This window comes from Sycon ciliatum, chromosome 11 (assembly GCF_964019385.1).
Source record: "Sycon ciliatum chromosome 11, ocSycCili1.1, whole genome shotgun sequence".
Taxonomy (NCBI): Eukaryota; Metazoa; Porifera; class Calcarea; order Leucosolenida; family Sycettidae; genus Sycon; species Sycon ciliatum.
In genome coordinates, this window is record NC_088653.1 from 23,360,575 (window position 1) to 23,376,817 (window position 16,243).

Genomic DNA, 16,243 nt, shown 5'->3' on the forward strand with positions numbered 1-16,243 from the left:
AAAAGCTCTCTTCACGATTTTTGACATTTCAGCAGCGATTTATTTTCAGCGCGGAGTAGTACTAAAGTCCATTCATCGAAAACAGTCCTGCTGGCTTTTGAATAGGCCTCGGCGGGTAATGCTAGCATTGTAACTGGCATTACGAGCATCGTTTTGAGAACTAGCAATGCACCAGCATTGTACCCGGATTTGGAGCCAAAACAAGCATTAGCGCCCAAAAGTGTCATTTTCTCACTTCATGAGTGTGCATTACTGAATAAAACAGGAGCTCTACAATGTAACGTGCACACTGTACTTTGTACCAGCGACTTTTGGCAGTTTTGCTTAAACGTTAGCCTGCGACTTCGCAACATGCGTCTCTTGTTGCGAATCTTAGTGGCAGCTGCTAGGTATAGACGTACCACGTTGATGCCATCATGGGAAACGGAAAGAAACCTTGTCTTTCCTATTCACAGAGTCATGCAGTGCTGGCTTGCTTGCACCATGAGTACATCAAATGGAAATGTGTTGGAAGTCTCTGATTCTTCGGAGGAAGAGAGTGAGGAAGATGAGTACGAGACAGAGGAGGATAATAAGGAAGACGAGAACGAGGCAGAGGTGGAGGATGAGCCCGGTGAGGCATGCGCACGACTGCCCAAAGCCAAAGGAGCAAGCGTATCGAGGGTTAGTAACATTCCTACTATTGTGACAGTGTGTTCACTGGGTGCCAGTATTATGCCCCATTGTGTTGCTAATGGATTGCTGCAATGAATCACCAAGTCTTGGTGTCTGGACCGATTACCTATACTCATGCACTAGTTGCCCACTGTGCTGATTGACTCATTCCACGAAGTGATACGTTGACTTATATTGTACTTTTTCATACCACACACAATACTAAATTTCCAAAATAGCATTCCGTATGCACCCTCAAAGTACTTTGAAGACTGTCGATGTAGGGTTCTGATTTACTGTTATTCACTGCTAGGTCATGATAGCAACTTCAGTTCTACATCATTTTGAAATAGCATCACCATATAATCTACTTTCAAAGTACTAGGTACTTCCAATAGCAGTATTCCATGCAGTGTGACTTACATTATGACACAATGCCATATGAGTGGTTCACAATGCCTTTTCAACTAGGATTACAAGTCCAAATTAGCATTCTAACGAGCATTATATGACCGAATAACTAGCAATGCTAAAAGCATTTTGAGCTGAAATAACTAGCATTACCCGCCGAGGCCTACTTTTGAAAGTCCGATTTGGGCCGAATGGAGGATCAAAAACCCACTTCAAATCTCAAAAACCTGGGTTTGGGATCTGCTTCTCCATACATTTCGCCGTGGCATATCTGTCCGAAAAACCTGGCTGAATTTCTATTTCCCTGTTCTTGGACTTTTCAGGCCTCAGATGTGGCAAGGAGTAATTGCACGGGTCATACAATGCAGGATGTACTGTTGTTTTCACGATATCTACAATTATGCGTGGGAGACGCCAAAAAGTTAGGGTGCCAGTTTCCAATGAATAGACTGTAATACTAGCACATCACCAAAGCCGATGTGAAAACATTTCATCATTTTAAAAAATTTTTTTCGGCGTTTGGGGTCGGGGCCGGATATACCCGAAATTGAATAGGTGCCGAAATTTTGTACAGTATTGTACATGGCGGACGAATTGTGCAGAGATACTGCTTCTTATGTGCCAAAACGGGCTGGTCTATAGTTTTCACATAGGCTTTACTGCTTCACCCGATATTCCTGTCCTCCCTGCTAACCTGCCATCTTCTGCTGCACATATTTTTTGTATTGTATTGTATTTTATTATTTTTACTTGGGCATTCCCAACAGACCCTAAGGTCTTCTTACAGGGTGCCCAAGATGAACGAGTTTGTTAAGTTCCTGGCGAAATGAATTGGGGATATGATTTGTGCGAAGGGATTCGGGAAGCGCATTAAAGCGGTCAGCACCAAGGAATGAAATAGATTTGTGTCCAGCTGGAGTTTGCATGTGCCTCTTGCATTTCTGATCAGCTGCTGCCTCCTTCTTGCTAGCGTTGCAAAACTGCCGGTGCATGAAGTGCGCAGTCTGACTCCCTTCCGTGCGCTGCTCTGGTGCCGGCGCAGTGCCGAAGAAGAATGGCAAGCTTCGCATGATTCACCATCTCTCTAGCCCTGCCGGCAATAGTGTGGACGACGGAGCTCCAGCTGAACAGTTTTCGCTGCACTACTTCAGCATTGAGGACGCGATTGAGTCCACAGAGTGTTACGTTCTGTGTCCTACAAGTTCTTATACTTCCTACGTTTCCTTGTTATATGCCGCTTACGTTCAAGAGACGCAGAGTAAATAATTATTGCGCTCTACTCCGGAGTGGAGTAAACGTATGGTGATTCGCTCGTGTGTGTGCGTGTGTGAGGAAACCCCCAGTGTGTTGACGAAGGTGCGCTGACCTGGATGTTGAGCAAAAGTAACAGCGTATCTGCTCTCTGTTCTCCCCTCAGTCCGGGTACAAGGGCACAATGCATAGTTGGAATCAGAACAGTATTTCGGCAAATCCCGCCCTGCGCTGAAGACCACCCGCTGCTTGCGCCAATTGCTCGAGCCTATTGCACGGCAACCCGAGAGTGCATGGGGCTTTACAGCGGATCCTCACGAGCCAGCTGCTGCCAGCGCTAGCGGCCTAGCCTCGCTTCCGAGCTGCTTGAGCCCTCGCTTTATGAGACGAGCTGCACTCGAAGCAGCACGCCGCCTCCGAAAGAACTGCACACTACTCTGGCTGAGTGCAAGCGTGTGCGCACAAAGACAGGATGAGGAGGGAAAAGACAGGATGCCAGCTTTCTGCATTCATATTAAACAATTGAGTCCCCAGGCTCACCATTGGCGGATGTATTCAGGACGGGCATGGCAGGCAACACGTCACGGGCGTTCCGACTGGAGCCCCCGCGAGTGACCTGCTGCCATCCCGACGAGTGCGAAGAGGTGCCTGTTGATGAGCTGCCCCCAGCGACGCTGCTGCTGCCTGAACTACCACCGCTACTTGGCCCCGCTGTATGACTGGTGGGATCCGCCGACGCTTGATGGCGTTGGTGTTGCTGTTGTTGTTGTCGGTGTGGACGGTGCTGTGATCATACACAGAGGGAGAGGATGTCAGTCAGTGAGAGCGGCTAACATACCTGGAAACACATGTGCGTGCACCTCCCTCGCCAGGCACGGAGGTCTCACATTCATACAATTATGGTTGTGCGGTGCAAACCACTAACTAAGGACCACCTGCCACTAAAGACCGCTTTCTCTGGACCCTAGGAAGGGTTGGTCGTTGGTCACAGGTTTCACTGCACACGTTCCGCACATTTCGGGAATTTGCGCAACCCGAGAATTGCACGTTGCTTGCGCATTCTGGGGTGCCACAGACATATTCGTGGCACGAGACCAGGCACGGTAAATCCGCGTCCCTGGGCGCTAGAGCCACGCTGAGACTTCCTTGAACACGCGCAAGTGCGTGTGTGTGGCGCAAGCTTCACGTACGTGGTCCGTGCAATCTGTGGATTGCTTCGAAAACCTGAAGACCACAGCAAATTCACGCGGGGTGCAGTCTGTGGGTGCAATCTGTGGATTTCGTTGGAAATCATGAAGAGCACAACAAATCCACGTGGAGCACTATCTGTGAAATAACCCTAACAACTTTTTTTCGTTTCGTGAAAATTATCGATAATGCTGGATGGCCCCTTACTTTTGTGTAGGAGACTTCCGTGATAAGCACCCATTTGCTTTTGGAGAATCCTTTTAAATAAATACAATACAATACAATACTTAATTTGTTTCACTTGTTATGCCATTGAGGCTTGGGCACAACCCTACCAAGGTTTTTTTATTTTTTTTTTTTTTTTTACAAAATACACAACTCACCAGCAGGCACATAAGGCTAGCAGGGGGTGAGATGGTGCTGGTGGAGCTTGCCATGCTCAACCGACCAGAGGTCTCGGCATCTTCACATGGCAGGCGCACCAAATTAGGGAGGGAAGCAAAAGCATGAGGGGGAAAAAGCACGGGAGAAAATTGAAGATTTAGAACGAAGGAGAGGATCTAATTTTGGAACACAGCAGAAAATAGCAAAATAATCAAACAGATAATAGGAGTGAAAGGAGAGTGTCAAATGAAATTTGACAGGAAGCAGGACAGAGAAGCAACATGAAAAGGTAGGGGCCACCATGGGTCATGGTGGCTGATTTCGTGCGGTACTATCTGTGAAATAGACCTAACGACATCTTTTTTTCTCCTTTTTTTACATTGAGCACAACCCTACCAAGGAAGAATTTGACAGGAAGCAGGAAAGAGCAGCCACATAATATGGTAGGGCCACCATGGCCCATGGTGGCTGTGCAAGCGGGGTGCACCCAGCTCAGCCACCATGGCCCATGGTGGCTGTGCCAGTGGGGTGCACCCAGCTCAGCCGACAGACTGTCTCTGGCTTCATTGCCAAGCCCGCGCACTGACGAAAGAGTGAAGAGAGGAAAAGAGGAAGCAGCAGAGAGAAATGAAAAGAAGAGAACAGAGGAAAGGAAGGAAAAGCAGAAGAAAGGAATAACAAAAGCATTGTACATATGTTACTTGCGGTATACAGCTTTCATCAAAACAGGTATGTGTGTGTGCCCAAGACCACTACGAGCTGCATACATGCTGATTCACAGTCCAATTGAACCTTTGAATGTATTTCAAGTGCGAGGACACCTGCATGAGATAGGCAGGGAGGGAGTTGCACGGGTCAATGTCGGAGTGATGGGCAGGGAGGGTGCGCTATGGGTCTACGTCGCAGTAAAGGGCAGGGAGGGTGCGCTATGGGTCAATGTCGGAGTGATGGGCAGGGAGGGAATTCCATGGGTCAATGTCGGAGTGGTGGGCAGGGAGGGTGCGCTATGGGTCGCTGTTGCAGTGATGGGCAGGGAGGGAGTTCAATGGCGCAGTGATGGGCAGGGAGGGAGTTCAATGGGTCAATGTCGGAGTGATGGGCAGGGAGGGTGCGCTATGGGTCTACGTCGCAGTAAAGGGCAGGGAGGGTGCGCTATGGGTCAATGTCGGAGTGATGGGCAGGAAGGAGTTCCATGGGTCAATGTCGCAGTGATGGGCAGGGAGGGAGTTCCATGGGTCAATGTCGGAGTGGTGGGCAGGGAGGGTGCGCTATGGGTCACTGTTGCAGTGATGGGCAGGGAGGGAGTTCAATGGCGCAGTGATGGGCAGGGAGGGAGTTCAATGGCGCAGTGATGGGCAGGGAGGGAGTTCAACGGCGCAGTGATGGGCAGGGAGGGAGTTCAATGGCGCAGTGATGGGCAGGGAGGGAGTTCAACGGCGCAGTGATGGCGCAGTGATGGGCAGGGAGGGAGTTCAATGGCGCAGTGATGGGCAGGGAGGGAGTTCAATGGCGCAGTGATGGGCAGGGAGGGAGTTCAATGGCGCAGTGATGAGATTTTCTGCTGTCAATCCTTTTACTATTCCTTGTCATCACGCGGCTATGCAAGAGACTTTACGCTCCCTGTCACGCGGCTATGCAAGAGACTTTACGCTCCCTGTCACGCGGCTATGCAAGAGACTTTACGCTCCCTGTCACGCGGCTATCCAAGAGACTTTACGCTCCCTGTCACGCGGCTATGCAAGAGACTTTGCGCAGTAATGGCTGGTATCCAGCGTCATCGCCGCTGTATTTCCATTTGTTTGTTTGTGTGCATTGTTATAGATTGATGTACAGTCAAACCTGGCTAAGACGACCGCTCAAGGGACGTACACAACGCGTCTCTGCTACCAGGTGGTCTCAGAGGCGTAGTACGCAGGTTCCGGAATGAGGGGGGGGGGGGGGGGGTGCTCCAACCCGTTCCCAAAAAAACCAAATAATGCGTGATCCTAAGCAAGTGATCAAGAGTCCATAAACATTTTTGTGACGCATGGATGGTTGATATCTTGATTTTTAAAGTGCTATTTTTTTAAACCATGCTTTACCGAGTGGAGGGAAAATGTAGGACCTGCTCTGTACGACCTGCTTTGTAGGACCTGCTCTGTAGGACCTGCTCTGTAGGATGGAGCAACCATGAGTGCAGGACCTGCTCTGTAGGATGGAGCAACCACGAGTGCAGGACCTGCTCTGTAGGATGGAGCAACCATGAGGCGTTGAAGTACCCGATCTCAAACATACCCCTCCCTTTGGAGTACTTCCTCTGCGTCATCGAAATTGTCGCAGTTTAACTTTTGATATAAACGGGGTAAACGCTCGCCAGCAATCGTATCACAGGTAAGGAATCGGACATAGACGATAGTCATCAGTATGGGGTGACGGCAAAGTTCTATTTTCTGTTGTTGGAAACTGAACATTTTGAACTAGACGCAACTTCTTCGCTGATGTCGCTGCGATGGTACTTTCGACTCACTGAGATCTGACAGTCAGGCGTTGCAGCCTGCACATTTCTCGCGCTTATGGCCATTCACTCGAAAACTCATCACTGTTTTACCTGAGCTGGGGTGAGAATGACTTTGTGGAACAAGCGGCAGCGCATGGAGAAACATCGAGGGGTCAGCAAACTAATGCATGCAAGAGCGATAAAATGTATCGCTCTTGCATTCATGCAAGGAATGCTGAGACACTCAGTACCTGAGAGGGCCGTGAATACCCTGCGTGTACACTGTAGTGAGACTGTAGTGCTAGTGATGCACGTGCAGGTACTGTACCAGTGATGCTGAAAAAGAGTGCACTCTCGACGTGATAGTACACTTACCTGAAAAAGTAGTGACCACACAGGTAAAATGAACGGGCATCCCACGGCTAAAAAAAAGTTCGTTTCAAGATCGAGGTGATTCCGCCGACGGTAATCAACTGACCTCGCAACGATCGTGTATTCTTACTGCGTTGGTGGTGAAGTAGAAATCATCCAGTGCTAGCAGACGACAAGCATAGCAGCTCTTGTCAAAGCGGTTGAGATGAGGCGCGACCAACTTACAACCTTCCTGGAAAATTTCAGGAACGGTATTTTTTCGTCCTTTGGCATCAGCGACGACGAGGTCTTCGTCTCCGTGTGAAACCCTCAATCCGACTGTCCTGGAACGTTACTCTAGACTCCAGACTATCATTCTATGTAACAATTTTTGTATGGTTTAGCTTATGGAGTTGTCAGTAACAAGTGACAAGTCACTAGTCAAACTGCACCAAATTCGATGAGGAGGAGGAGGAAGTACGAAATGTGTTTCCTCTCTAATCTAGGTCCAAGAGTACACTACTCTTGCAATATCATATCACGAAAACATTTTCAATTTGACTTGCGTACTTTGAAGTACTAGTAACAACAAACTTACGATACTTCACATAATTATTGAATGGGCAAGAAGGCAAAACGACCATTACAACTTCTGGCAAACGTAAATAAGCTCCCAGGAGCTTACATGTATACATTGTATACTCTTATATATACTCGTGCTTCTGGTATGGAGACTGAATATAATCAGGTAATAGAGGAAGCAAGTGCAATGGACGGTGGTAGCTTACCAAACAGAATAGTAGCAGAGGGCTGCCACTTTTCGGTTGGTAGAAATCAGAAGCAGTGTCTGAGGTGTTCAATGCCAGGGAGTCGAGGGGGCAGCGACCCCTTTAAAAGACATAGCATTTTTAGGATTTCAAGGGCCCCAAACTACAGAGCAGTAGTACACTTCCGTGCACAATCGTTTTCGGTCGGTTTCTCGCAACAACTGATCGGAGTGTTAACAGAAAATCAGAATAGAATAAGTCAAGGCCTTGGCAAAAATTATGGATAACCCTCTGTCCTGGCACATGAAAGTACATGACACACGGTGAACTAGGATCAACTAGTGACAGCGAGTGGAAAGCAAAAAATCAGAGAGAAAGAAAGAGAGAGAGAGAGAGAGAGAGAGAGAGAGAGAGAGAGAGAGAGAGAGAGAGAGAGAGAGAGAGAGAGAGAGAGAGAGAGAGAGAGAGAGAGAGAGAGAGAGAGAGAGAGAAAGAGAGAAAGAGAGACTGAGATAGATAGATAGATAGATAAATAGATAGATAGATAGATAGATAGATAGATAGATAGATAGATAGATAGATAGAGAGAGAGAGAGAGAGAGAGAGAGAGAGAGAGAGAGAGAGAGAGAGAGAGAGAGAGAGAGAGAAAGAGAGAGTAAGTTACATTTATAAAGAAAGGCAAGTCCAACAAATGAGGAATGAGACCTCTACAACAGGGTTTTTACGCCTGATAGCAAGTTGTCAGTCTAGATTTATGAGAGAGAGAGAGAGAGAGAGAGAGAGAGAGAGAGAGAGAGAGAGAGAGAGAGAGAGAGAGAGAGAGAGAGAGAGAGAGAGAGAGAGAGAGAGAGAGAGAGAGAGAGAGAGAGAGAGAGGGAAAGAACAAGAGAGAGAGAGAGAGAGAGAGAGAGAGTAAGTTACATTTATAAAGACAGGAAAGTCTAACAAATAAGGACTGAGACCTCTACCACAGGGTTTTTACGCCTGAAAGCAGGTCCATGATTTAACAAAGAGGTTGTCAGTCTAGATTTATGAGAGAGAGAGAGAGAGAGAGAGAGAGAGAGAGAGAGAGAGAGAGAGAGAGAGAGAGAGAGAGAGAGAGAAGAGAGAGAGAGAAAGAGAGAGAGAGAGAGAGAGAGAGAGAAAGAGAGAGAGAGAAAGAGAGAGAGAGAGAGAGAGAGAGAGAGAGAGAGAGAGAGAGAGAGAGAGAGAGAGAGAGAGAGAGGGAGAGGGAGAGGAAGAGGGAGAGGAAGAGGGAGAGAGAGGGAGAGAGAGAGAGGGAGAGAGAGAGAGGGAGAGAGAGAGGGAGAGGGAGAGAGATTAGGTGGCATCGACAGTTACTTAGTCAATCTATTACACCTCTCCCTCCAGACACCACTACTCAGGAACAATATCGCATTGGGCGTCGATGGCTAGATGGGGCAGGGAGATCAAAGCGTGGGACAGAGTTGCTGCCTACGCCGTCAAATTCCAGGCCGAAGGCTGCGCTATCACTAGCATCACTCTCACTATCACTCTCGGCAGAGCTTGGCTGAGCACTGTGGACATCCTCAGTGTCTCGTTATACAGGAGCTGAGTCTAGCTTCAGCAGGCCAATGTTGACCACTTTCTCTGCGCCATTGGCATGGCTGATCACGACAGTAGATGGTGACACAATCTTCTCCACCTTCCAGCCAGGCTCAAATGGCGGGAACAGCTTCAGGTGGCGCCCGGGGCGTCGGACCAGTACTGCATAACCGGGAACGTAGGGTGATTGGGTGCTGATAGGGGAATAGGTGGCACCGTCACTCCTCCACATCCATTCGCTGCACAGGGCGCTTGACAGTTACGGCAACATTCTTGGCAGCGTGAGTTCGTCCCGGGGAAGTAGCAGATGCCGCGCAATATCTCGTACATCACTGTCAAGTTACCGTGGCCGGACATCCGATGAGCTTCTTCCACTACACATGGTATCAGGGATTCTGGGATGATCGGTGCGATAACATTCCCGACTGCCGGGAGCCTGAAGTCGCGAGATAACACTCCGTCATCCAAAACAAGCTGGTCTCTGATCTTGCTGAACGGTTTTACCTCGACTCGTTTGCCTAACTGGACGGTCGACACTACAGGCATCAGCTGGGGAGACGCTCTCTGGGCATGATATACTTCACCGCGCGTGATGACTCGTCCCGTTGCTTCGTCAACTGCGCTAGCGACCGGTGCGGCATTCTCAGCAGCTGTATAGGGTCTGCACCACTTAGCTCAGTGCACCGGAACACGAGTCAATTGGTCAGCCGGGTTTTTCTCAGTGGGCATCCACTCAACACGCACCTTAAGCCGTGCGGTCTCCATCAGGTCAGTTGTCACTTGTAAACGACGTTCGATGAGCACCTTATGCATGCCTCCTACGCGAACACGGCACACATTCTCGGCAACTTGACGTAGCCATCCTAATACAGCCTTGGAGCCAGTAATTAGCTGCACTGATTCCAGGCCTCATTCAACAGCCAGTGACAGACCACGCATCGCCGCGTCGAGTTCTGCGACGTGGATGTGTTTCCTGTCGTCTGCATCACGTAGCCACGTGATGTCCATTGCGTTTCAGCACAACGCCAGTTACCAGGTCAGACGTGTCGCAGTCGACTGCTCAGTCGCCGCCAGACGTTGACGACACATGCCAGGGAGGGGCTTGGTGGGCAGCTGTCAAGGAAGTCATCGAGGTAATGCATTACGTCAGGCAAGGAGCCAACATGGACAAGGGTCCAGTTGTTAGCCATTGCCAGCTGGTTGAAGATGAATGATGAGCATCGCAGACCGAATGGAAGGACCTTCTCGTAATAGTACAATCATGCAGTTTCAACGAATGCCGGGGAGATGCCAGTCCGAGGGAGCGACGGGACACAGGCGGAACGCATTACGGATGTCTGTCAAGAGGGAGCCCTTGCCCAGCCGCACAATGGCTGCAATTGCGGTGTCCACGAAGTCCTAATGCGGTGTAGCATCGTTTACACTGCTTCCACCTGGAGACGACAGGTCATGTATCACACGAAGTTTCCCATTGGACGTCGACACAACACGTAGACCAGGTGTCTGCATGGACAGAACGGGTGGCTCCGGATACGGACCTGCTGTTTGCCCAGCTTCACAACAATCATTCGGTCAATTAGGAAGAAACATACCGGACATTACGGATGGCCGACAGATGATTGGGAGAACACTGAACACCAGACTCAGGAGCAGACTGCTTAACACAGTCAGAGACAGAGTGATCAAAATAATGGCTAAGGAGCCCGGCTAATCGGCTAACATTGATGGCGTGTACACAGAGTGCTTACGGAGCAGACGCTGAGGTGGCGGACTGTCCCCTGCCACATTCGGCTTCTTCTGGGTGCTTTCTGCGGCATTGGAGGTACACGTGGGCACGATAGCAGAAGGAGTTGTTGCACTGGTCCCTGTTGAAGTCAGGAGAAGGCCAAGCACCTTGTCCAGTACTTGGTAGAAAAGTGCAGCCTTGGGACGTGGTCCTCCATGTCATTGACATATAGGACGAGCAGAGTGGTGCCTAATATTTTCCCTTGCGGCACAATTCCTCCAGCCACTTTCCAAGGGGTGGCCATAGAGGAAGTGGTGGAGCTGAAGTTGCTTGGGGTGTGCTCTTCGATCGGAGCCTCTCCTTCCGCTCCCAGGTTCGACAAGTTGCAGTCCGTGTTCACCAATGTCTTCACGAGGAAGGCTCTGCCGATCCTCGACAACAAAGCCAAGTATGTCGTGTACCGCGGCTTTGTCGGCCCAGTACACTCACATACTGGAGTACTGACTAATTTCATTGCTGGGTGCGAGCTGATTCTGAATTCAGGTGAGGTTTGGCCACTCACAACGGCCTGGATTCGTCTATCCACCAGGTAGCTGCGGAGCCTCTTGAGGAGGTTCCCGGATACTCCGTAAGCCTTTGCCTTGTGAAGGACACCTGCATGGAAGACTTTATCGAAGGCCGCTGCAATGTCAGCAGCAACAATGCGTACAGCACCGCCGGAAGCTAGCTGCTATCTTGCTCCACTGGTGGTGCAGTCCTGGCAGAAGGTGAGCAGGCCCCAACCCTCGGCGAAAACCAAACGCCATGGCCGTTTGAGAGCATAATATTTCCTTCTTAACATCTGCTTCCATTGTCTTGGAGATGAACGCCGGGGGGGGGGGGGGGGGGGGGATGGGCCGATAGTTCGTCTAACCAAACTGGCCATATATATACTATAAAGAAGAGGCACCTGTGACGTGTGTTTGTCTGTGTGTTACGCAGAAGCGCTGCAGAGCAGCGCTGCCCTGAGCACGCGAAGCGTGCGAACAGTGTAGCTAGCGGCCGCAGAAGCACTGAGCACGCGAAGCGTGCGAATCGTGTAGCTAGCGGAAGCAGCCACAGAAGCACTGAGCACGCGAAGCGTGCGAATCGTGTAGCCACCACCACGTGCTGAGCACGTGTGCTGTTCATGTACTTGCTTCACCCGCATGCCACGTTCGGCCAGGCAACGCTGGCCGGGTGCTGCTAGTGAGAGTATATTTTTTCCCTTCTTAACAACTGCTTCCATTGTCTTGGAGATGAGTGGCAGAGGGGAAATGGGCCGATAGTTCGATGGGGCTGACTTTCACTGGTTCTTATGGACTGGGGCGACACTTGCCACTTTCCAAGACTGTGGTTGTGTCCCCGACGTCATGAACTGGCGGAAGAGCAAGCATAGTGGCACTGCAAGGTGCTCAGCATTGGCTTTGAGGACTCTGCCCAGAACTGCATCAGGGCCTGACACTTTCGAAGGATCAAGGGTCCTCTGCAATTTTCGGACCTCAGCAGGGCGGAAGCGGATACCTAGGAGATGGCTTTGGGAGCGAGGCTGGACAAAGGGGAATTCGGATTCCACCCAGCTCACCATACATACAGACGGCACTATGCTATATCAGTACATCTCGTCCCTGACCGCTCTCCCAGTTGGCCTAGCGCAGCTCCAGACTGCTGTGGATGCCCTCGCAGAATGGGACCAGAGCTGGAAGCCTGGATCACATTCGAGCCGACAAAGTCCCAAGTCTTGACGATTTCTCTTCACCGTCAATCCTGGCCGACTCCTCCAGCCACTTTCAATGAGGTGGCCATAGAGCAAGTGGAGGAGCTGAAGTTGCTTGGAGTGCTCTTCGATCGGAGCCTCTCCTTCCGCTCCCAGGTTCGACAAGTTGCAGTCCGTGGTCACCAACGTCTTGGCTTCATGAGGAAGGCTCTGCCAATCCTCGACAACAAAGCCAAGTATGCCGTGTACCGTGGCTTCGTCCGCCCAGTACAATCATATACTGTAATTTCACAAATTTTCGGTGTACTTTTATTTTCGGTACTTTCGGTGCGTCTGTTTCATACCTAAAATTTCAATACACCGAACAAACACTAACACACATAATCCAATAGGGAACTGCTTCTCTGTACCGAAAATTTCTGTTCACCTAACCTGGCCTGTTGCCCTCATACCGAAAATATTGAGCACCGAAAATTTCTGAAATTAGAGTACTAGAGTACTGACCAATTATTTCATGGCTGGGGCTGGGTGCGTCCCAGTCTACTCTGAACCAGCCGGACCAGGTACAGCACCAAGCCCTAAAGCTCATCGGCCCGGGGTCGTACCTCCCAAGCCTCACTGTTCGGCGTCAAGTCGCAGCACTAACATGCCTGTACAAGCTGCATTGGATTGAGAGTCCCCCAATCCTGACCACCACGACACCGCCGAGGGCAGTTGCTAACCAGCACCGGCACTCCACTCGCCACCAGCAAGAGGAGCGGCACCAGCACCAACACTGCCTGCCCGAGCCTGCAATAGAGCTCTCCGATCATTCCCCCACGCAACGATCCAAGACTGGAATCGTCTCCCATCTGCCCTGCGTCGCGATCTTCCAATGCAGAAGGGAATGCAGGCATTCAAGGAAGTCGAGACTGGCACTCAGCCACAGCTGCCCCTGAACCCCCTCCCTGAACACCATCTCCACGTTCACCCTGGTTCCCCATTTTGCTCTCTTATATGTATCATCATTTTTTCTCCCATTTTTCACCCTCTGTACAAATGTACTCCCCCTCCCCCCTCCCTTGTGCCTACTCCTCCCCACTTTTTGGTGCACTGAAGTGTCGCTGACGCCAAGACATCAGGTCGGCAGTTACTCCAGTTTCACCACCACAGCTGCGACTGCAGCCACCTCCAACAAGCAGATGCTGTTCTTGAGGTCCGTGGTTTCTCTAAATAGAAGTGTCTAAGTGTTAAAGAGAAGAACCAAAAGCTTACAAGGTTTCGTTGTTTGTGTCCAACACTGACAAATACAAGCAAGATACCGGTGAGTCAGAGTGTGCAACAATTAGCACAACACTGACTGATGTCATGAAGTTGATTGTTCCAACTAGGAACACACGATTCTTGCCGAACTTGACACTTGACTGACTCACGACTGCCATCCGGAGCACACGAGGAGTACGTCGCACCTTCCCCTCGGCAAACCTGCAAGAACGCACCACTCCCTGCTCAATACATAGTGTTTCGGGGAATTCACCCCTCACCAGTTGAGCTTGAGTAGGCTGAGGAAGTTTTTAAGTTCGTACTGACTGATGTGATAGTGACATTCAACGACCTGATGCTTAGCTGCATCATGTCTAGTAAACTTTTGGTCCTTCTCTTTTTCCAATTTTAATCCTTGGCTCTCCATCTGAGTCCTGTCTAAGTGTTTGTATATCTCTAACTACATAATTCGGACTAGTTTCTACGCTTTGCGAATTTTTGAGGGCGTACCTGGCCATGCATTCTACATATTAAGTGAATGTGCGACGGGTTGTTTTCGACTTAGAAATAATAATGTGCACTGTTTCTACACTTTGGTGAGTTGTGCATGCATGTGTGTGTGTGTGTGTGTGTGTGTGTGTGTGTGTGTGTGTGTGTGTGTGTGTGTGTGTGTGTGTGTGTGTGTGTGTTGTGTGTGTGTGTGTGCATGTGTGTGTGTTTTGTTTTCTTCTTCCTCAGTCATTTTTTTCTTTATCTCCTCATCATCTTATTATTTGTCGCGAGGCAGTGGTTGTTTTTTTTCATGCAGGGGAGGTATGTTAGGTACCTTCTCCCGTGCATTGCCTCCTGCTACCTCCTCCTGCTGGCCTGTGGGTACTCCGTACTTACCCTCACATACCTTTTGTTCCGTTGGTCTGTGTAGCTACTTGCGCGGCCATAATTGCCATAGCTACCCAGGCCCTTCAAGCTCTCTCCCTCCCTCCCTCCCTCCCTCTCACACGCACACGCACACACACACACACACACTCTCTCTCTCTCTCTCTCTCTCTCTCATGCGCCCTCTCTCTCTCGCCGTCACAATGCAGCCTTTCGTTTCCTCTCTCGTCTATCCCTATAAATGTCGTCGTTCCACCTACCTGTTCCGTCTCCTGTTGCTTTACGTATGGGATTATTCGAGATTATGGCAGAAGTTGAGTTTTCAACACATTTACAAAGAGTCCATAACTCCCTGTGGGGTTATGAACTCTTGCATTTACTCGTACATGTAAGTTGCAAGTTGGGCCAAGAGGTGCTGGGCAACTCTTCACTGTAAGGATACTCCCGGGATGACAACCACTGTGTGGTAGGGCCCGGCGGATTCTGCCGGCAGAAAAATTGACAGAATTCGGTACCTTTTCTGGTAAGTTTCATGCATGTTTGGTATGTGGATAAAGAAATGGAGCAGAATCCGAGGAATTGCCCGCCATAAGGTTTGTATGGTTCTGCCAATTTCACTGCTTTTCGAGCAGAATCTGCCACCTTTTCGAGCAGAATCTGCCACCTTTTCGAGCAGAATCTGCCACCTTTTCGAGCAGAATCTGCCACCTTTTCGAGCAGAATCTGCCACCTTTTCGAGCAGAATCTGCCACCTTTTCGAGCAGAATCTGCCACGTTTTCGAGCAGAATCCGCCAATGCCTACTGTGTGGGCGCTCACAGTGTAACTTATTCCACACTCAATCCTTCTCCTGCTGGACTGCATACAACATGGACGTCCTTCTAAGTTATGCTTCTCTTTTTTTCTTTTTTTCTACTAAAGTTCACATTCCCAAGCTGGAAAATAATAAAGAAGGACAATGGTACTGAGACTAGGACAAACATTACAGTATGGAACCTCACTAGAGACCTGAATTAGATCTCAGTCCCTACTTATACGAAAGGCATACAGCCAGAATACATATATCCAGCCACAGACAGCTCCAACAATGAACGTGCAACTCAACCATCATACTACCCCCCCCCCGGTTGACAGCGTGGAGGGTACCCCCTGACAGCGTGGAGGGTACCCCCTGACAGCGTGTAGGGTACCCCCTGACAGCGTGGAGGGTACCCCCTGACAGCGTGGAGGGTACCCCCTGACAGCGTGGAGGGTACCCCCTGACAGCGTGGAGGGTACCCCTGACAGCGTGGAGGGTACCCCCTGACAGCGTGGAGGGTACCCCCTGACAGCGTGGCGGGTACCCCCCCTGACAGCGTGGAGGGTACCCCCTGACAGCCTGGAGGGTACCCCCCTGACAGCGTGGAGGGTACCCCCTGACAGCGTGGAGGGTACCCCCTGACAGCGTGGAGGGTACCCCCTGACAGCGTGGAGGGTACCCCCTGACAGCGTGGAGGGTACCCCCTGACAGCGTGGAGGGTACCCCCTGACAGCGTGGAGGGTACCCCCCTGACAGCGTGGAGGGTGCCCCCTGACAGCCTGGAGGGTACCCCCTGACAGTGTGGAGGGTACCCCCTG

The 16,243-nt window shown here is 50.2% G+C and overlaps 1 protein-coding gene across 3 annotated transcripts in view; it reads right to left on the reverse strand.

Annotated features, from left to right (window-relative positions):
• The window catches only part of LOC135827593 (ankyrin repeat domain-containing protein 17-like), a 77,824-nt gene that overhangs the window by 10,381 nt on the left and 51,200 nt on the right, over positions 1 to 16,243 (reverse strand). For all 3 annotated transcript variants that reach the window (XM_065340063.1, XM_065340061.1, XM_065340062.1), the window contains exon 8: positions 2,857 to 3,100. In XM_065340063.1, the coding sequence (XP_065196135.1) occupies positions 2,857 to 3,100 (244 nt within the window). The remainder of the gene's footprint in view (positions 1 to 2,856; positions 3,101 to 16,243) is intronic.